Source organism: Salvelinus fontinalis, chromosome 7, assembly GCF_029448725.1.
Source record: "Salvelinus fontinalis isolate EN_2023a chromosome 7, ASM2944872v1, whole genome shotgun sequence".
NCBI lineage: Eukaryota > Metazoa > Chordata > Actinopteri > Salmoniformes > Salmonidae > Salvelinus > Salvelinus fontinalis.
In genome coordinates this window covers 39,526,642-39,549,385 of record NC_074671.1, presented here as the reverse complement: position 1 = coordinate 39,549,385, position 22,744 = coordinate 39,526,642, and the positions used below count along the sequence as shown (strand labels likewise).

Genomic DNA, 22,744 nt, shown 5'->3' with positions numbered 1-22,744 from the left:
CAAAATAAACACGGAATACGTTGCTACACACTGAAAGCCAGTACTCCACAGATCATGAGGATATCTTATTTGTCTGCATGTGACCTACCGTTATTGATCACCAGCCCCAGCCCCAAGAGTCAAAATGTTCTCACCAAACAGCAAACATCTTACACGGTAAGCTTTGATTTGGTCTCTGTTTGAGCTATAGGTACATGGGGGGGGGGGTATCAAATGAATCCTTTGGTTGGTAGGAACAAATCTAACCTATTGCCAATGTTATGATAATGTATGACTTAATGGCAACATCGAATGTCCACCGAGTGACTATCTTTGATCATAAAAAAATGTTGCCTGCTAACGCGCTTTAGGCATCCATATCCCCTGTATATTAGTCTAGAGACCACCACAATGTTTGAGGTTGGTGTTGTAGAAATGGTTTTTATAGTGAACAATAACTTTTAGGCACATCCATTGTGCAAAAACAGTGCAATTAGCACATTTGGACACTTTGGAGAGTTTGAAAGAATACTTAAATATACACTGGATACCCCATAACACCAATGTTTGAGTGAGGTTGATATGGTAGAAATTGTGTTTTTATACTGAAGAAATAGCATTTAGGGATTGCAAATATGTAAAACCCCTGGAATTCTCATTTACAGAGATATGCCCGAGAAGTTTAGGGACACTTGGAAACATCCTGTGACCACACTTACTAAAGCATCTGCCCGTTTGATAATTTTCACATGTTGTGGAATCTGTGTTTCCAGCTATAGTCATCAATAATTGCCTTATAGCTTGTCAATTAAAGTTGTGTGCTTGATCTTGTGTATTCTGAACTATGTAACTTCTATCTTCGGATCATTTCCTCAATCTCCCAGATGTCTCCTTTCCAAAAATATATATTTTTTTGCATGTCAGAGTCATGTAATTACACATGAAGAGAAGTTACTTTTGGGTATGTCTATTTATGATCACCAATTTTTTATAGTTGTAGAATTTATCGTTAAAGTTATCGTCATTGGTGTGGACGGCCCTTAATGTTTAAATTGGTAAATACCGCCCTCTAACGGAAAACATGAACATGGTATTAATACAGGCAGTGGTTCTCCAGCTCATGACTGATTTGATAGAAATCATGAATGCAACATTGATAGGATACTAAAAAGGGATTAAATATTCCGTTATTTTGTTCTAATTATCATTGGAGGGGGAGGGTTACGTGTTCTTTTTTAATACCCTCGGGGAGGGCCAGGTAAAAATAAAATCCATTAAAAAAAATATATATAAAAAAAATAGGTCCGATTACCTCCAGTTATTCCTCAATATATATAACATTCACTCCCTAAATCTTAAATGACATAGTATCAAGGCGAGACCCAGATGCAAATGGTTGGAGTCTTACAATGTTTAATAATCCAAAGGGACAGGCAAAAGGTCAAAACCAGATCAGAGTCCAGGAGGTACAGAGTGGCAGACAGGCTCGTGGTCAAGGCAGGCACGCAGTTACAGATCCCAGAAACAGGCAAGGGTCAAAAACCAGGAGGACTAGAAAAAAGAGAATAGTAAAAGGAGTACAGGAAAAACATGCTGGTTGACTTGACTAAAAATACAAGACAAACTGGCACAGAGAGACAGGAAAAACAGGGATAAATACACTGGGGAAAATAAGCGGCACCTGGAGTGGGTGGAGACAATCACAGGAACAGGTGAAAGAGATCAGGGCGTGACACATAGATGACAAATTGCAAGGACAGATCACTCTTTAGTCAGATGTGTAATTTATCCTATTATTAATCACAAAAATAATGTTTCACCAAATATTGTGCCACAAAATGTTGACAGAAGTTTGCAAACATTTGCCACTATTGGTGAATCTGGGACAAACCTTTGGCAACAATAATATTTAGAAGCCGTTTCTGGTGAACACATGAATTCCAAGACGGATAACCGTTGATGACCAATCAGGGGAATTAGAAATCTGTTGGAAAATAGAAACCAACCTATCTAGCTTGCTACAGTACCTGCCAAAGTTGTCCGGTGAGTGTCTAACATATTAATTAAACTTCTTAATAAACTTTAACATTTTAAATGATGCCTAGTTAGCATTGTCACGTTTTATGGGATAGAGTGAAACACACTGACTGACTGGCTAGGGCTTAGCTAGCTAACATTAGCTAATATATTTTTTGCACAATTCATGTGTTAGGTAGCTTGGCTTGGCACCTAAAACCCTCACACACCTTTACAGATGCACAATTGAGAGCATCCTGTCGGGCTGTATCACCGCCTGGTATGGCAACTGCACCGCCTGCAACCGCAGGGCTCTCCAGAGGGTGGTGCGTTCTGCCCAACGCATAAACGGGGGCAAGCTACCTGCCCTCCAGGACACCAACAGCACCCGATGTCACAGGAAGGCCAAAAAGATCATCAAGGATAACAACCCCCCCAAGCCACTGACTGTTCACCCCGTTATCATCCAGAAGGCGAGGTCAGTTCAGGCTGTGATAGAAAAATTACATACTTACCTGATTTGTTTGATATTAATAGTAAACAATTATTTACTTAACAAACAGTAAGATATTTCTGTCCAGCTCATGCTGTGTTTTATGGTCTCCACTTTAGTTCCCTACAGTTAATCTGGGCATGTGGTCACTAGAGATTGCTTGAGCTGACAAATTAGTTAAAGACTGCATTACATAGACAAGATGTGGTGGGTGTAACCAAGATAGAGATAGCCAGGAGGAGTTTAGAACAATTTCTCATTGTCTCTAAATCATCCTTGCATCTGGGAAACTAAGCCAGGGTGGGGTTAAGACGACAACCTACGTGCAGATAACAACAGGATGAACCCAGAGTGGCTTATGATGCTCCTTGATCCTCATGAGGGGGGTTGAACCAACCATGATTGAGCATTGTTAGTGTCAGCTATAAATAGTACTTTGTATTTGTGTAAAGGTTAGGTTACTCGGTCCAACACTCAAGGGTGGCGGGTCGACCAGCCTCATTATTGCAATAATGAATCGATATTAAATAAAGAGGATTGTTTGAAGAAATGACCAAATCTCTCTCAGTACTGAATTTCCACGACAAGGTGCATCAAAGCTGGGACCGAGAGACTGAAAAACAGCTTCTATCTCAAGGTCATCAGACTGTTAAATAGCCATCACTAGCACATAGTCTGCTGCCTATATACTGTACGTAGACTTGAATCACTGCCCACTTTAATAATGTTTACATATTTTGCATTACTCTTCTCATATGTATATACTGTATTCTATCCTGTTCTACTGTATCTTAGTCTATGCCACTCTGACATTGCTCGTCCAAATATTTATATATTCTTAATTCCATTCCTTTGTGTGTATTGCTAGATATTACTTGTTAGATATTATTGCACTGTTGGAGCTAGTAACATAAACATTTCGCTACACCAGCAATAACATCTGCTAAACACGTGTATGTGACAAATAAAATGTGATTTGATTTTAGCTAACGAAAGTTTTGCCGAAACACATTTTTAGGTGAATAGGTTGCTGGACGACCAGATGGTGAAGCATGATTCATCACTCCAGAAAATGCATTTCCACTGCGCCAGAGTCCAATGGCGGCAAGCTTTACACCTGTCCAGCCGATTCTTTGCTTTGCACATGGTGATCTTAGGCTTGTGTGCAGCTGCTCGGCCATGACAAACCCATTTCATGAAGTTCCCGACAAACAGTTCTTGTGCTGACGTTGCTTCCAGAGGCAGTTTGAAACTCGGTAGTGAGTGTTGCAACCGAGGACAGACCATTTTTGCACAACATGCGCTTCAGCACTCGGCAATCCCGTTCTGTGAGCTTGTGTGGCCTAGCAATTTGTGGCTGAGCCATTGTTGCTCCTAGATGTTTCCATATCACAATAACAATACAATACAATACAGTTGACCGGGGCAGCTCTAACGGGACAGAAATGTGATATACTGACATGTTGGAAAGGTTGCATCCTATGACGGTGCCACATTGAAAGTCTCTGAGCTCTTCAGTATGGGCCATTCCACTGCCAATGTTTGTCTATGGAGACTGCATGGCTCTGTGCTCAATTGTATACCCCTGTCAGCAACGGTGTGGCTGAAATAGCCGAATCCACTAATTTGAAGGGGTCCACACACTATATATACAAAAGTATATCACTCTCTCTATAACATTGATTCCACCTCAAGGGAAACCCTATGTGGGCTTGGTGTGAGCTATTTGTTATTTTATCTGATCCAGGCATGCACTTCCCTTTCACACTCACACTGTGGTTTCATCCCAAATGGCAACCTAGGTACAAATGACAACTTCCCACCTCCTCCCACTCTCCCTATACTCACTCGTAGAAAGAAATACACCAACTGTTTTATCTAGCTCTTCATATGGACAAGAATACATTGTCATAAAGTCATATAAACATGATTAAAACACGTGTTGGCTTTTTATTTCATTCAGGTTAATGATATGACATGTTATTCAACTAACATGAAAGAAAAAGTAGTGTATGAGACAGTCTGAAGAAAATTAACAAAATGCTCTATTGAAATGAATGTGTGTACAAAACAGCACTGGTAATCTCATTGGATATACTACACTGAACAACAATTTGAACGCAACATGTAAAGTGTTGGTCCCATGTTTCATGAGATGAAATAAAATATCTCGTAATTTTTCGTAGGCACCATAAGTTTTTCTCTCTCAATTTTTGTGCACAAATTTGTTTACATTACTGTTAGCGAGCATTTCTCCTTTGCCATGATAATCTATCCACCGGACAGGTGTGTCATATCAAGAAGCGGATTAATCAGCATGATCATTACACAGGTGCACCTTGTCCTGGGGACAATAAAAGGCCACTCTAAAATGTGCAGTTTTGTGACAACACAATTCCCCAGATGTCTCAAGTTTTGAGGGAGTGCGCAATTGGCATGCTGACTGCAGGAATGTCCACCAGAGCTGTTGCCCGATAATTTTATTTACATTTTTCTATCATAAGCCATCTCCAACATTGATTTAGAGAATTTGGCAGTACGTCCAACCGGCCTCACAACCGCAGACCACGTGTATGGCGTCGTGTGGACTAGTGGTTGGCTGATGTCAACGTTGTGAACAGAGTATCGCATGGTGATAGTGGGGTTATGGTATGGGCAGGCATAAGCTACGGACAACGAACACAATTACATTTTATCAATGGCAATTTGAATGCACAGAGATACCGTGACGAGATCCTGAGTCTCATTGTCGTGCCATTCATCCGCAGCAATCACCTCCTGTTTCAGCATGATAATGCACAGCCCCATGTCGCAAGGATCTGTACACAATTCTGCTGAAAATGTCCAACTCCTTCCATGGCCTGCATATTCACCAGATATGTTACCCATTGAGTATGTTTGGGATGCTTTGGATCGATGTGTACAACAGCGTATTCCAGTTCCCACCAATATCCAGCAACTTCGCACAGCCATTGAAGGAGTGGGACAACATTCCAAGGGCCACAATCAACAGTCTGATCAATTCTATGTGAAGGAGATGTGTCGCGCTTTATGAGGAAAATGGTGGTCACACCAGATACTGGCTGGTTTTCTGATCCACGTCCCCTACCTTTTCTTAAAGGTATCTGTGACCAACAGATGCATATCTGTATTCCCAGTCATGTGAAATCATAGATTAGGGTTGAATGAATTTATTTCAATTGACTTATTTCCTTATATGAACTGTAACTCAGTAAAATCTTTGAAATTGTTGTAAGTTGCATTTATATTTTTGTTTACTATGAAAGAAAACTGCATACCCAACAGGTACAAGTACAATGACCACACAAATAAAGTAACAAATGAATCAGTCATGTACATGGTGTAACTTGCATAGCAATTCTCAAAATCACTTCTCATATTCCTTAGGTACAAACACAAATAAGTTCATTTTAAGAACTTCATGTTTAAAACAATATAATTGTACAATTTGTACAAACCACAGATACACGGTCAGAAATCATAGTTTTCATATTGACACAAAATAATAGAATGACGTCTCAATCACAAGACCCATTCAGATGCATTTCTTTAAGAAACAAACTTGTATAAGATGCTTATACAGTATATCATGTATCTACAGAACATCCCACAAGATGTCACTGTTAGCCAGTGAAACACAGTGTTACTGAGTAACACATCTCTTACATCCAATGTGCCGCTGCATTGTTGAGAGATGGCAAATTAATGCAGCTACAGAAACCACTCTTCAGACATTGGTCAATTTCATTACACGAGTCCAGCGCCATTGAAGTGCAGGCTATTTACTGTCTCTATCCAATTTTCTGTCCTTCTGGTATCTCTTTCCAAAAGCATCAGTCACACCTTCACCATTGAGTCTTCATGAGTCCCTAACTCAACTTCCTGAGAGTCTCTGATCTAACAGTTCACCAGTACCAGGCTAAGGTGAAAGTTAACAGTTATCTCTGATATCTTTAAAATACACATTTCCTTCAGAGGTTAGGCTCAGGGTTAGCCATACTCTGTGGCAGGGGGACCTCTCACTAGATTATAGTATCCAGCTATTGCCCCCAAGTCGATGTACAGGGATCCCTTTCTCCTCAGGTGGGCAGAGTCCTCAGGCTCAGAGTACAATGAGGATTCTGTGAAGAGAAAGCGAATAGTTGTTGTATTAATAGGTGCCCTCATATGCAAATTTTTGAGCGTGTACTCTGTGTCATTTGAATATCAGAGAAACATGCACTTTAAAACATATTAGAAGTACAGTATATTAGCATATCCCTAAAAGTCCCTACCCTGTGAGGAACAGTATTGTAGAACAGTTTATTTTAGGGAGCAACAATGATAGAGAACAGTAACATATCGAAGTCCCTACCCTGTGTGGTGTCAGGCTGCTGGCTATGCTGCCTCAATAGAGGGTGGGAGGCCTCCACCAGGGCTGAGTCCAGGCTCCAGCAGCGTGGCTGTTCCTCTCTGGGAGGGTTGATGGCCTCGTCCCTCAGGAGCTTGGCTGCAGAGCTGCGCTTGGCAGGGTTCCTCTCCAGGGCTGTCTCTAGGAAGGACCGCATGATACCACTGCAGTCATCCGCTATGTCCTCCAGGGGAGGGGCCAGCTTGTGGATCTGAGGGGAGAGAGGAGGATATGGTCAGAGGTCTGAAGTAATACCTCCAGGTAAGGTGAGTTTATATGGATGGGCTTTGCACTTTTGGGACTATTCCATTGGTTCCATTGCTCCAGGCAAGTTCAATCAAGCACGGCTAAAGTATTTGAAGGAAAACAACTGATCGAATCTACTCCTCGATGCTTTCTTCCAATCTTGTTAAATACAGTTTCTGGTAGGGTGAAACTAAAAGTTACCTGCATTGAATCTGCCCCTCTATGCTATCTTACGGCTCCATCTATTGAGTGTAATATCTTGTCAAATAAGTTTGATGTACAAGAAAGGGCATCCCTATGACAGTGGAGAATGAGGAAGTGAGTCCTTCCTTAAAGCAGAAATGAATAATGCTTCAAAAAGAGAAACAGGACATATTCAAATCAGGAACATGATCATGGAAAAACACTGTTAAAAGTAAAACGGAACTACTGTACTGAGACTGAGGGAGTAAACTACTAACGTGTCATAGACAGAGGCTGCCTCCCAAATGGCAACTTATTCCCACCATAGTGCACAACTTTGACCAGGGCCCATAAGGCTCTGGTCAAAGGTAGTGCACTATAATAGGGAATAGGGTGCCATTTAGGATGAAGTCAAAGTCACGTTAAGGGACCTGCCTCTCGTGACATTTGAGAAAAATCATCTTGCAAGAATCTAGGTCTATGCTGTGGAAATCTGAACAGGGTCATGGAAAAATTTGACATTTGGGTGGGTGCAGCAAAACAGGTGTTTATGACATTCTACTAGGTATAGTCTACTTTGCCTCTGACCGACCTTTATCATAAATAGTTTGTTTGATCTTCAGGGAATGTTAAGTCAAACTGCATTTGTCTGTTTCAAGGAATAACTGGCTACAAACAAGCGAGGGGTTTCCCCTCCTTTAGCCCCGTCAGTGTAGCAAGAAGAAGGCCTGTAAGTTCACCATTCACTCATCTATACACTTCATCCATCCACTTTTCGTTAATACTTGGTGGAGTTGTCACTGGTTATATCCCATGTAAAAACAGCTTCTGCTACACAGCTCCATATGTGTTCTGTCAATTTCTATGCATTTATTGGAAGTGTATAGAAGTCATTTGTGAACTATCAGGATATGCTTACTATGTAGAGGTAGGAAGGGTAGGCGGTGCGTGGGTATCTCCTGACCCAGGGTGGGCTGCCAGTCTGCATATGGATGATGGTGGTGCCCAGGCTGTAGATATCTGTCTTGGTGTTGTGTCCTCGACAAAGAACCACCTCCGGGCTCATATACATCTGGGGAAGAAAACGCAAGACAACTGTTACTCACAGGGTCAATGGCATAATGCCAATTGTAGAAGAAGAAAATAAGTGTTTGGAAAGTACACAATATTTTTCTTTATCAAATGCAATTTTTTGTTATGTAGTCTTGATGCCAGTGATAATAATAACAATCACAACATGAAAAAAGCAAAGAGAAGAGTTTGCTCTGATAATGCACAGTGTCTCTATGACCATGTAATAACACAGGAACCCTAAGAGCAGCTGGGCTTATGTTAGGCTCTGTACTGTATAGCTAATACGGTACTTGTCGTATGGTCTGTGAAGTATGAAACAGTAAACCCGCCAGACCAGAGTCCATCTCTCAACTGGAATTTCCAGCCTGCTGTGCTGCCTGTTATCTAATGTCAGCCTCAGCCTTAATGTCAGCATCAGCCTTAATGTCAGCATCAGCAGCTCCACTCCTTTGGCTAGCTGTCTGTTTGGTAGCTCTTTCCCTCCCTGTTATTAATGCTGTGCTGGGTGTCTAGCTCTCTGCTCTGGGACTTTCCCACTCTGTCACCAGGGGTATAGGACACCACAGAGGGTAGTGGAGTGAATTGGGAAAATATAGATGAGGCAATCACTATGATCTCTCTTAAGACCCTCCCTTCTCCTCATCCTCCTGTTCCTAACTACATTTGAATCTGAAAATGCTACTGTTCAAAGGCATTCAACCTTAAACACTGTACATTGTGTAGCCTTTGCAGCCTTATGTAGCCTATGTAAAACTCTGTAGCCTATACATTACACGCAAAGACCAATAGTCCACTGTACAACATCTCTTCATGCTTGATGTGATTTCCCTGCACCTTTTTTTGACTGAGACACTGTGAGAGGAGCACTGACTTGTCTTCTGAATAAATCATTATCAGAGTGTCCTGAGGCATTGCGTGATCTCAATCCCAAAACTAGAAACAGCTTTTTTATCTTCTAGTAAACACACTTATTTAACTTCTCGTGGAGTAACAGGAGTAGGATGGTTCTTCCAACGCATTGCTCTTGTTGTTTGGCATATCATAGGTCATCATGGTTCGGGTCAATTCAATTTCAATACATAATTCAGAAACCGAAATTCCAATTCCAATTTAAAAAAAATGTTGATTGACTGAATTGAAAACGAATTGACCCCAAACCTCTAGGTCATGGCATAGACCCGAGGGTGTATTTTGTTGTCATGTCATAGGCCTGAGGGTGTTGAAGAGAAAAAAACAGCAGAATCACTCACCTCTGTGCCTCGTAGATCCCTAGGGGTGTATACCTTCTCTGTCATCTGTACCGTCAGGCCAAAGTCCACCAGAACCGCTTTGTCTGACATCAGGACGATGTTGCTGGCTGAAGAGAGAGGGGGAGGGAGGGAGAGTGAGATTCACCATAAAAGCTGCTCAGTTCAGCCATGTCATAGCTAAAGAATCTTTGCTGCAAGATACAGTATAATCTCAGAACACAGAACCAAATATAGTGTGCACTAACTAGCTACAGTGCTATGTTATTAGTCTATCACGAAAGACTACATACATCACTACTTTCAAAGGTCAATACTTATTCTATAATTTGCTAAAATTGCTATTGACCTACTGTGTATGTGATGAGAACTGTATGTACATTCAAAGGAAATGAGAAGTACACTATATAGGGAGCTCTGTGGTTTCTTAAGGTGTCTACGGCTGAGTTTCCTATGAAGCCGTTGCTTTAAGCTGCAGTCTACTCTAAAGCCCTTCCCTTTCCTGGTTCCATTTGTAGATGATGTAAAGTGGATGATGACAGTCACAGGCCCCAAATACACTAGTGTGCATGTGCGCATGTGTAGACATACCTGGGTTCCATTTCTGTTGTATTTGAGGCTAGAATTTGAGAAACCCTAGGTTTCTAAACCCTGGTAAAAGTAGTCTGTATGCCTATTCCTCTTCTTCTCACTCTTATGCTTACTCTTACACTACTCTGTCTACTAATGTGTGTTTTTCGACATTTGTTTTGGGCTCTTACTCACGTTTGATGTCGTGGTGGATGACATTGTGAGAGTGTAGGTACTCCAAGCCCCTGAGGACTTGCTTGGTGACCCAGATTATCTCAAACTCCCTCATGGGGCCACAGCTGTCCAGTTTCTCCAGAACCGAACCTCCCTCGCCGGCTTCCATGAACAGGTGGATGTTTTGGTCCCAGAGGAGAGCACCATAGAGCTCTGCAATGTTCTCGTGACGGAACCGTGCCTGGATCTCCACATCGGCTGGTTTGAAGTGTTCCATGGGGATCTAGGAGCATGGATATAACCATTAAGGCACAAAGTCTTTAGTATGTAAACTTTCCAATGACTATTGAATAAACAGACCAGGAAGCCACTCCCACCATGTGTAACTATTTGTGGGCTGACATAATATCAATGCTATCCTCACCCCAGGTGAATACTAGTAGGCCTAATCATTAAGCTCAAAATGGAAACATAGATATCAAATGAGAACTAGAGCGGGGAAAACTTGGTAATGGTGATACTCTATAATGTCGTTTGATTCTCTCCCACTGCATTTGTTATTGTCAAAAACCAGAGCTGTTACTGTGGGGGGTTTCTGTTGAGTTTCCTGTGGGGGTAGCCAGCCAAATACTTTCAGTTTCCATCCATTTGCAATGCTGGCTTTTTTGTGTCACAGTGAAAACAATGATCTTCTTGCATAGTGTTGTTGCAAGTTTCAAAGTGTTTGTGTGCAAAGGCCGACTGACTTGACATGTGACATGATGCTTTGACGCTTTTGTCCTAACAAACTGGTTGCTTCGAGAAATCCATTCTGCAAACATGCCAGACATTCCAGCACGGTGCTCATTGACTCACCAGTTTGCATGCCATTCTCTTCCTGGTTATGGTATCCTGGGCCAAGTGGACTTTCCCAAAAGAGCCCTTTGGAACATGGCCGCCGGAGCCAGGAGTCTTATAGGTCCACTTCCATGGAAACAGAAACACATCTGAATCGATGCGATAGTGACCCTTCTTCAGCCCCATGTGTTTCTGCACAGAAGTAATGAAATGCAGTGTGAGAGGTGGTTCTGACCCAGTAAAGGCTGGTAAAACCCTGTACAAAGAAGTATACTATTCTTAACTCTACCCATGAACAGACAAACACAGATCGAGACACACACATGCAATGTAATTTCTAACACTATGAGTCCTTTGTGAGCAGATCCATCAACATTGTCTACTCAAAAGACTAACCAATGTCCTGAAGTCTCACCTTGTTCAGTAACACACCCATCTCCTCCGGCAGGTGCTGCAGTACTTCTGGCTGCATGTTAGAGATCTGGTTGACGAAAGAGAGCAAGTCCGACACTGTCCCGTACCTTACCCTACCACCACTGTTCCCCTGCTGTGTCCCCTGGGTCCCTCCTGTCACTTCGCCCCATGAATCATCCACTGTCTCCTCGTTCTGGTCCATCTCCTCCTGAGAGAGACCCTCCTCAAACGACGCCCCGGCCTCTTTTTCCTCTTCCTTGGTGTGGTAGAGATTTTCCACCACGTCGATTATGTCCTCTATGTTCATGTGAGCCAGCAGGAGTTCTATTCCAATATTGTCATATTTGTAATCCATCTTGTTTCATTCGCTGCTCCTAAATGGGTTCTGAAATGGAAAGTTGAGATTCCATGATGGAAAGAGCCTTTGACATTCTGATCCTGGTACAGCTTGTTGGGGAAGCAGAGCAAAGGAGGGGAAATCTAATCTATAGACAAACCCGTTTTCCTTGCAGATAAAGGTAATTTCACAATTAGCTGGGAAGCCTCTGGTGAAATTGAACCCTCATGTTAGGGTACACAAACTCATGGACTTCAGCAGACAAAATAAAGTGATGAAAACATAACAGGCTAAATGTCCATTTCTCCTAAATCACATGATGTGTTCTCATTGTAACCAAGTGAAGAAGAAATGCAACTAAATTAATTGACGTTTTGGAAAACGAAGGTTGGAAGCAAATAAGGCGAATTAGGATTAGTTTATAAAAGCGTAAAATGAATATGATTACCTGAGTCTTTGTAATAACTTAGGATCAGGTCTGACTGTGCTCACTCCATTCTTGCGTCTGTATGCAGTCAACTCTATTGCTCATTGAAGCCTACGGACTGTCACCAGTGAGGAAGTTGTCAACAGAGGAAGTCCATATCAGTCTCCGTGTGCAGGTGTAGTGCTGTATTAATGAAAAACTATGCGAATGCTGTGAGTGTTATAGTCATAGGGTTCCTTTGTAGTTTCGTTTTTCTTTTCATTTTCCTTAACCCCCCCAGAGCATCCCATTGGTTCGAATCGACTGATTGGTTCTGTATGGAATGCACCTTCATGCCTGTGTGACACTTTTGAATGTGGGTCAAAAGGGAAGTAAAAGTATTGTCTCCGATTTTTCGCCCCTGCATACCTGAGTACCCCTTGCTAGCTAGCGGTGAACAGTGTAATTCGCTCCCGCCTGCCCTCACATTCGTTAACAGAACTGTGGGAAAACAGTGGCCGACAGGAGGGGGCGAAGGACACTGTCTACCGGTCACCCCCACTAGCACAGCAGCTTGCTAGTTAGCTAACACACGGTGTCGCTCCCGCATGCAGTGTACCGGAGAAAGCCGTGTCCGACAGGTGGGGGTGAAGGACACTGTCTATCCGTTGTCCCCGCTAGCATGTCAAACGACATGCGAGGGCGACAGAGTGTGCTTGCTAATTTGCTCGTTAGATAGCACACTGTGTCGCTCCGCCTGCTGTGTACCGTAGAACACCATGCCCGACAGGCAGGAGCGAAGGACAATGTCTACCAGTCGCCCCTGCTTCCCGCAAGCACATCAGACGGGAGGCTGGGGTGACACGCGTACTAACTAGCTTGATAATTTGCAACACCGTGTGCTAGCTAGCCTCCCGCCTGCTGTGTACCAGAGTACTCCAACTGGTTAAGCACCCATTGTCCTTCGCTCCCGACTACTGAAAACCTGCCCTTACCGTCGTTATCAGAACTGGGGGAAACCAGTGCCCAACAAGCGGGACGAAGGACACTGTCTAACGTACTGGTGTATGGCTAGCTAGCTACCGTTTGCGCCCCCGCGGGGTTAATCAGTTGCTGGCATCCAACATGATTGTGCATTAATTACCACATACAGGAACGCAATTTCACCCTTCTCTGATTTTTCAAACCTTGCGCTCTATGTGCGTCAAGAAAAATACTGTATTTCGCAATGTCTCGTGTTGTTGAAGTTCAATAACAGTTATATGAGAAATGACTTAAGTGATAAAAGTGTAATGAAACGAAACGCAGGTGGTTGCATTACAGAGAGCAAACAAAGTCATTTCAATACAAACAATTCAATTGATCAGTTTGTTATTACACATGAGTAAAAACCCAATATGAATATTAGAGCTGACTGAGCCGCCTTTGTTCTGTTTGAGCCGTCTCCGAACAGGGGAAACACGCATATGCGCTTTAATGCCACTCTCGGGGGCATCAATGGCGTCATCCTTCGGCGTGTAGGTAATGTATGAGAGGAAGCGGTAGCCTCTCAAAACGCTTCCAATAACTAGATGCATGCTTTCAAAGAAAGATCGAAAATAGTACTGCTACTAGGAAGACCAATGTACTCAAAAAGAAACATGAAATCGGTAGGTTTTTCATCCAACGATTAGACGCATCCTGTAAGTAACATGAGCTAGCCATTCATTGTAGGTTACGTTAGCTAGCTAGCTGGCAGTTGCCCCAAGACTACTGCAGTTCAAGCTCCCTGCCACTTGTTAATTCATGTAGTTTAGCTGATCATGCTCAACATTAAAGGCATAGGGGCCACAAAGTTGTGGCAAGTAGCTAGCGAAAACACCATACTAGCATGGCATCCAAATAGTTAGCAAGATGGATTGGGCCTACATTTCCATGTCAAAGACGGAAGTGTCGGTCTGTTTTCTTGATTTTAGAACCAAAGGAGGGAGACAAATATTTTTACACAGTACAAGAAGAGAGGATAGAGCAGGCAGAGAGATCTGTCCTAATCAGCTGCCCTGCTAAAACAAACAACAAAAAGTTAGTGAAGTATTTATCCAGACATGTAAATATCAACAAATGTTTATTTTATATAAGCTATGTAAGTATTTCAGTTGTGCTAAGATATGAATCTACAAATCAACACGAATGTATGGAAACAAAAACAATTTGTATGTAACTACAGTGTGATGGGAAATAGCATATCCAAAAATAACTGAACATAATTCAATTCACTGAAAATATTGTATTGTTAAGGGAGTAATTTATAAGGAGGTCTATCTTTTCTCCTACACAATGTGGGAATAACCACCCCCTCTCAATACTAAACTGTGACCTAAAGATATTGTCTAAAGTCTTAACAAAAAGACTAGAACACTTTGTAAGCAACCCGGTTCACCCTGATCAGGTTGGCTTTTTCCAACACCGGTATGGCGCTGATAGCATACAAATAAAAGTATATAAAATGGGCAATGAGGACCTGCCAAACCCCGCCATAGCTCTGTCCCTGGATGCTGAGAAAGCATTTGATAGGGTGGAGTGGGGTTTCCTATTTAAAGCCCTGGAGTCCTATGGATTTAGCCCCCACTTTATATGATGGATCAAAACCCTGTATTCCGGGGGCCAGTGCCACAGTTACCGCCAATGGAACTATTTCTAAGCAATTCAGGCTCCATAGAGCCCCACAGTGCAGGTGTCATAATACCCATAAAACCTAGCGGTCAAACAGGGAAATGGTTCCAATCGTTTTCCCACTATCTACCAAATAAAAGTCCTAGAGTCTATAGAGTGATCCTTGGAGTAATATCATCTGACTCCAGGCCCTGAAGAGAATATGGGAAATAGACTTGGACTGCGATATCACCAAGGCAGAATGGAATGAGGTTTTGGGCAGATGTCTCTTATTAAGCGAACGCAATCGAAAACGATACACCTTTACCATTCGACTCCTAGTAAGCTTCACAGGGTCTGTCTGAAGCCCACAGACGCCTGCTGCGAGAGATGTTAATCTGAAGAGGGGACTTATCTACATATGGTATGGGACTGTGAAAAAATCTGGAGGTTTTGGTCTGAACAATCACAAAAACAAGTGTAGCCCTGGCCCTAGCAGTTGCCAAAAATCTGCTTTTCTGGTAATGGAAAGAAGGGGCTACATCAAATATATACAACTGGACTAATCGACCATATAATGTGTACATCATTTTAAGAACGCTTGCAAAGTATATTTTATATATTTATTAACACACGCTGCTGAATGTACAAAAATGTGTACAATTATGTAAGAACAACAATCTATAATGTCAATTGTCCTCTAGTATTTATTGTATTATTTTTTCATCTGTGTCTGAAACAAAAAATAAAATCTAACCAACATTTAAAAAAAAGCTCTATCTTTAATGTCTATTGAAAGGAGGTTGTCAAAGATAACTGGTGGAGTTTACCAGCAAGGAGAGCCTCACTTCACTACATGAAATGACCGTCATCCCCAGCGTCAACTATGAAGCTACAGTGCCTTTCAAGTCCAGATTGCTGTCCCTCAAAAAAACGGGTCCTGTAGACCTGTCTTAACGGCCAGTCTACCCGTCAGTGCCAACCACAGACAACCATCCCCATCAATGACCTCATACAGAGACAGAGACTGTCCAAAGAGGACAGTGTAAGTCGACATGGACTGGTTTCTAAAATACTAGGCTGTCTGAAGTTGTCTAACTGACTAAATTAAGATTGCTAGAATGCAGATTAGCATAGCAACATATATGATGTCCCTGGGAACACATATAGGTACAATGTCAGCTTTAGTGCTAATTTAGGTGACAAACATTTATACCAAGACAAAGTTGAATTTAAATTAAAGAGATTTCAAGAGATCCCTTGCTTCAAGCACAAATATTGTTCACTCCAATGAGAACGCTGTGTCTGTCTTCTCTCTCTATCTCAGACCAACAAATCACCTCCCTTACAGAGACATACCAGCTAACAGAAGAGAATGTCTGTCTGCGCTTCCTGGTCTGCTCGCTGCTGAACGACATAGCTGCTGCATATTTCCCAGAATGCACCATTCGACCCTTTGGCTCCTCCGTGAACGGCTTCGGGAAGCTGGGCTGTGATTTAGACATGTTTCTGGACCTGGATGGCATCAGTGGAAGGAATCTGAAGTTGAGGATGGGGATGGAGGAACCACATCAGGGTCATGTTCAGTAGGGCACAACGTAGCAAAAGGTCTTGCAATGGAAAGCAAAAATCTGTTTTGTTATTGAAATAAGTCCAGATAGTAATCTAAAGGAGGACATTTTAACCCTTTATACAAGGGATGGGCAACTTTGATGGGGGTGGTGGCCACAGAAAATCTGAACTCATCATGAGGGGCCTCAGTCAGAGCCGGCCCTAGCCTTTTGGGGGCCGTAAGTGAAGCAAAACATTTTAGCGGCCCCCCTCTTGACAGTGGAGAGAGAGTTTTTAAGTTAATTTCCTACAATTCTTGGTCACTGATAAGCGCCTAAGTTGGAACTTAGTGGCTATACTGTAACATACGGTATATATAACGTCAGAGCTCAGGCTCTTCCCTTTATAGCGCTCTATGGGATTCAACTGACAGCCGTTCTAAACGTGTGTACCATGCACAACAAAATGATACTTTTGGAAATATTTTGTTGTCTGAGTGAGGATGAGACGTTGAAGATGATAATAAATACCGCTTTGATGTCGTAAAAGCAAACCACACGTCCATCCGTCCAAATGTGCATTTGAAAACTGTAATTGACAATATCAACAATTATGATCGCTATGTTTGATGTACAGTTACAAGGATGACATGCATCTGTCTGAAGTGCCTTGTGAAAGCCTAACACTGTAAAAAAAAATATTTTTATAACTTAGCTGGTAATACAATAAGCTTTCAAATTATGCTCACCTGATCCAGATTTCAATTTTATAATGGAGAGTTTTTGGATTGCAGAAACAACAACAGTAAATTTGTGATGGTGTGGCAGGGATGTGTTCCAAACCAAAAAATGACAAGTTTGCTTGCTTCAGTTCCTCAACGGCAAAGCTAGGAGAGCTAAAAAAATAGAAATAAAAAAAACCTTATTGTTGAAGGCTCTTTCCTTGAGTCATAAAAGTGCATTGATATTACTTAGGAACTGTGCCCAGTTTGGAGAGGCGTGTGGCCACTTGGAGACACCAGTTAGACCTCTCATTCAAACCCTTGTAATATTTTTTTCTTATGTTGCACCTACCCCAAAATGAGCATGAATATTCTTATTATATTTCTGAATATATCCAGAGTATTTTCACATTTCGTTATTGACAAATGCTGCGAAAAGTACAGTAAATGTAAAATGCACATAACATCAACAGTGTAATGTTTGGATTCAGTCTTGTCAGGTGAACTGTTGTTACTTTTGATCTGATCATTTCCCCATAATATCCTAAATGTTCTCTTTCAATTGCTACCATGGTCATGCATATGTTTTTATAGTTTTCGTGTTGGAAACATTTCAAGTTGTCCCAACCCATATTTGCCAATTTCCACAAGTGTCAAGGGTTAAGAAAGAAACACTTTAGGGGGTGTTTCCCAAGAGCTTCGTAGCACTGATCATATGGACAATATATGCTTAGTGCTACAAAGCTTTCAGGAAACTCACTCCAAGGGGTGTCTTCGTTTAAATACCAATATTGACCTCGGGCTGTTTTCACATCATAAAACAGCTGTTGAGAGATTGGTCTCGTGTTTCTGCTGCATACCCTCTCCTTTTAATTACATGTCCTTTTGTTTACATCTTTACAAGAACTCATGTAAGAGAGGAGATCAAGCACCTTGTTAAGCCAGACCCCTACTGTCACTCTGTTGTTGGGCTGTAGAACCTTTGTTCAGAGAGGGAGACGGGGGGGAACTTCCTATAGAAAATGTGTTTACCTTGACGTAGTGTGGGGAAAGCCCTGTAGGAAGCCCACTGAGCCTGAGGTCCTTATCAGTCTCTCTCTCTCTGAGTAAACAACAGGCTGATTAAAAAAAAGAGGTGAGAGATGCACGCAGTGCCACAAATCACCACTTCCTCTTCTGTAGACAAGGCTGTTCAGTAGAAATGTAAGACCCTCATGTATAAAGAGCGTTTGCAGAGCTTGTCAAAGTTGTATCTGTTCTATGTGAATGTTGAGTGTCACTCTGACTTCTAGAAATGTACTCAAAGGCCTATGAGATTGAAAGATGTAAGGTTATGCACTTTTCCTTGTGTATGGGCACGTGCAACTGTTTGCGTCTATACGCCGGCTACATATCTTTTTCAGCCTTGGCCCGCCCTCTTCACTCGCATACTCACTGTAATCCTATGCATTTAAACCCTATGTTTCTGTAATTAAAAATGCTGTTCAATAAATGGTCTTGTCCCATCTGCCCGGCCAAAAGCAGGGCTGTCTTTGGAGTACTAGACAAAGAGGTCTGTGTCTGAGCGGGCGGTGACCCAGAGTATCCTGTCTTTGATTGGGGAGTGTGTAGACCAGTTTGGACCCGGCTGTGTCGGGGTGCAGAAGATCCTCAACGCTCGCTGTCCCCTGGTCCGCTTCACCCACCGACCTTTCGGGTTCCAGTGTGACCTCACAGCCAACAATAGGTAAGACAAAGACACACATATGGACTTGTTTGCACAGATACACACATGCTAACAGACACGCACGCATGCATGGTAGCACGCAGACACACACACACATTGAAGAGTCACTAAGCAAACTCCTTTATTGGTGTAATCCGTCTCAAATACATCAGTATGATGAAATCAGAAAGCCTTCTATAAAGCTTGACCTGTTCCTGTTAAACAATTGTGAATCATTAAAGCAGATCATTAAAGCCTACGGACATACTTCTGCCTGCCTAGTTCTACCTCTATATAGCTGACCAATTTGTTAGGATTTTGAATTGTTGAAGTTGTTTAAAGTTCACCTGTCCACATAACCAATAGTCACCTTTTAAATGTCAGTTGCTGTTTGTCATTTTGCTCTAATGCTTCATAGAAACTCTGTTGCCTTTCAAAACCTACTGGTGTTGCACAAAGCAAACTGAAACTCGAGTTGCGTAGAAGGAGAGAGAGCAGGAGAGAGAGGGAGAGAGCGCAGAAGTTCGATGCGTCGTGTGTTTCACTTCATCTTTCCTTGGCCCTAAGGGATTCTGTGGTCTCTAAAGTTAGCCTGAGAGTGAAGCAGCCAGATACACACCTGCTAATGATTAGTAACAAACCCATCCACGCCTCAGTTTGTAATGAAATCGAGTAGGGTAGAGTAGAGACACCCTGACTGTGTGTTTATGTTAAAAACATTGAAGAGTATGGTTATACACAGTTTGTCATCCTTGCAAAACAGAGATATTTGAGAATTATGATGTCCAGCTAAATGTTGCCCCCTGGTGGATATTGTGTGCCACTGACTTTTTCATTTTCTCTGCATGTTATAAATGTTGTTCAATTCAAAAGTCCCAGACAGTATCAAGTCTCTCAGATAATGAGGGTATTCTGCTTTAATATCCTATATGTTGTCTTGACTACCATTCTTTGTGTATCATCATCATATTAAATGCTTAGGAATGGTGATAGAAATGAATGTGTCAGAAAGATCAGAAAGAAAGATCCCAGATAGTATCAAGTGTTTCAGCTACAGTGAATGCGTACTGCACTGTGTGTCTTGACTGTCATTCTGTATGTGTCCGCAGGGTGGCGATGAAGAGCTCTGAGTTTCTGTACCTGTATGGGCGGCTGGATCGGCAGGTGCGTTGCTTGGTGTTCAGTGTTCAGTGCTGGACCTGGGCCCACAGTATCACCAGCTCTATGCCTGGATCACCAACTTCTCTCTCACTGTCATGGTCCTGTTCTTCCTGCAGAGGAGGACTGTTCCTATACTTCTCACCCTGGACCACCTCAAGGAACTAGCAGGTAGACACAGACGCACACAGACACACCCACAAGCAAGCCCATACTGCCCACCATGGCCTGCCTCAAAGCAGGTAGCGAAATATGGACCACTGAGCGGCAACTTCTTTTAACAAAAATGTATACTATCAGTATCACCTCAAAGAGCTAGCAGGTAGTAGTCTTGCATTGCTACACTTCCTAGTTGCATTCAGAAATGTGATGTTCAGACGGTAGCAATGGACCACTGAGCGAGTGGCAATTGGGTGATTAGAATATGATTTATTGAATAGATCTGATTGCTGATCCTAATTGGCAACAAAAATATCTGTGTTGGCGTAGTCCAGTCATGCTTCTCTTCCCACCGCTCGTACTCCTGCTTCCCTTGTCACCTTGGCTCTCAAATAATTGCCTTCCAAAAGCAATCTATCCCCCCTCCCTCCCCCTCCCTTAGCCCAGACAGAGACACTATCGCAGGCATCATCACAATAAAGGCCCTATCACTCTGGCAGAGGGCTTTGACCCTCCCAGCACCGGGCATCTATTTAACCTTGTGCACACACACACACACAACCAATCTCTTCTACTACCCTCGGCTGACATGGTCAAGGATTCTGATCAGGACTCTCACTTTTCCTCTCTCTCTCTCTCTTGCTCTCTTTTCCCCATGACGTACTGTATTGGCTCGCTCTATTAGAGCTGGGACGATAAGCTGAAAATGATCCAGAGCGATCACTATTCGCAGGAATTTTGCTGATATTGTTCATTTTGATAAGGAGTCCATACCACAGAAATGTGTTTGAAATGCCTGTGATAAGTTTGAAATGAAATACGTTTGTTAATATGGGCGATTCGTAGTGGCACAGTTGATGGCTACAACCATCAAACTGAACACAGCAAAAAAAGAAACGTCCCTTTTCAGGACCCTGTCTTTCGAAGATATTTCGTAAAAATCCAAATAACTTCACAGATCTTCATTGTAAAAGGTTTAAACACTGTTTCCCAAGCTTGTTCAATGAACCATAAACAATTAATGAACATGCACCTGTGGAACGGTCGTTAAGACACTAACAGCTTACAGACGGTAGGCAGTTAAGGTCACAGTTTTGAAAACTTAGGACACGAAAGAGGCCTTTCTACTGACTCTGAAAAACACCAAATGAATGATGCCCAGGGTCCCTGCTCATCTGCGTGAAGGATGCATGGACTGCAGATTTGGCCAGGGCAATAAATTGCAATGTCCTTACTGTGAGACGCCTAAGACAGTGGTACAGGGAGACAGGACGGACAGCTGATCATCCTCCCAGTGGCAGACCACTTATTATAACAACACCTGCACAGGATCGGTACATCCGAACATCACACCTGCGGGACAGGTACAGGATGGCAACAACAACTGCCCGAGTTACACCAGGAACGCACAATCCCTCCATCAGTGCTCAGACTGTCCGCAATAGGCTGAGAGAGGCTGTACTGGGGGCTTGTAGGCCTGTTGTAAGGCAGGTCCTCACCAGACATCACCGGCAACAACGTCGCCTATGGGCACAAACCCACCGTCGCTGGACCAGACAGGACTGGCAAAAAGTGCTCTTCGCTGACGAGTCTCGGTTTTGCTCACCAGGGGTGATGGGCAGATTCGCGTTTATTATCGAAGGAATGAAGGCCGAGGCCTGTACTCTGGAGCGGGATCAATTTGGAGGTGGAGGTGTCATGGTCTGGGGCGGTGTGTCACAGCATCATCGGATTGAGCTTGTTGTCATTGCAGGCAATCTCGTTACAGGGAAGACATCCTCCTCCCTCATGAGGTACCCTTCCTGCAGGCTCATCCTGACATGGCCCTCCAGCATGACATTGCCACCAGCCATACTGCTCGTTCTGTGCGTGATTTCCTACAAGACAGGAATGTCAGTGTTCTGCCATGGCCAGCGAAGAGCCCGGATCTCAATCCCATTGAGTACGTCTGGGACCTATTGGATCAGAAGGGGAAGGGCTAGGGCCATTCCCCCCAGAAATGTCCGGGAACTTGCGGGTGCCTTGGTGGAAGAGTTGGGTAACATCTCACAGCAAGAACTGGCAAATCTGGTGCAGTCCATGAGGAGGAGATGCACTGCAGTACTTAATGCAGGTGGTGGCCACACCAGATACTGACTGTTACTTTTGATTTTGACCCCCACCTTTGTTCAGGGACACATTATTCAATTTCTGTTAGTCACATGTCTGTGGAACTTGTTCAGTTTATGTCTCAGTTGTTGAATCTTATGTTCATCCAAATATTTACACATGTTAAGTTTGCTGAAAATAAACGCAGTTGACAGTGAGAGGACGTTTCTTTTTATGCTGAGTTTAGTAGTAGCAGTTTAAAGGATACTTTTTTTTAGAATGTCGTGCACATTAGTGTTATAAACGTATCGCTCTATTTATCGTTATCGCATCAATTCAGGCAA

The 22,744-nt window shown here is 42.8% G+C and overlaps 1 protein-coding gene and 1 pseudogene across 1 annotated transcript; one reads left to right on the top strand and one right to left on the bottom strand.

Moving 5' to 3' along the window:
* Nucleotides 1–4,418: 4,418 nt before the first annotated feature.
* On the bottom strand, nt 4,419–14,327 carry LOC129859470 (mitogen-activated protein kinase kinase kinase 8-like). Its single transcript, XM_055929302.1, has 8 exons — nt 12,430–14,327; nt 11,646–12,029; nt 11,249–11,422; nt 10,415–10,676; nt 9,653–9,759; nt 8,248–8,400; nt 6,864–7,110; nt 4,419–6,630 (listed from the first exon to the last, which is right to left on the bottom strand). The coding sequence occupies exons 2-8, from the start codon at nt 11,997–11,999 to the stop codon at nt 6,500–6,502; spliced, it is 1,428 nt and encodes a 475-aa protein (XP_055785277.1). The 5' UTR covers nt 12,000–12,029; nt 12,430–14,327; the 3' UTR covers nt 4,419–6,499.
* Nucleotides 13,854–22,744, top strand: part of LOC129860063 (poly(A) RNA polymerase, mitochondrial-like) — a 21,143-nt pseudogene continuing 12,252 nt past the window's right edge.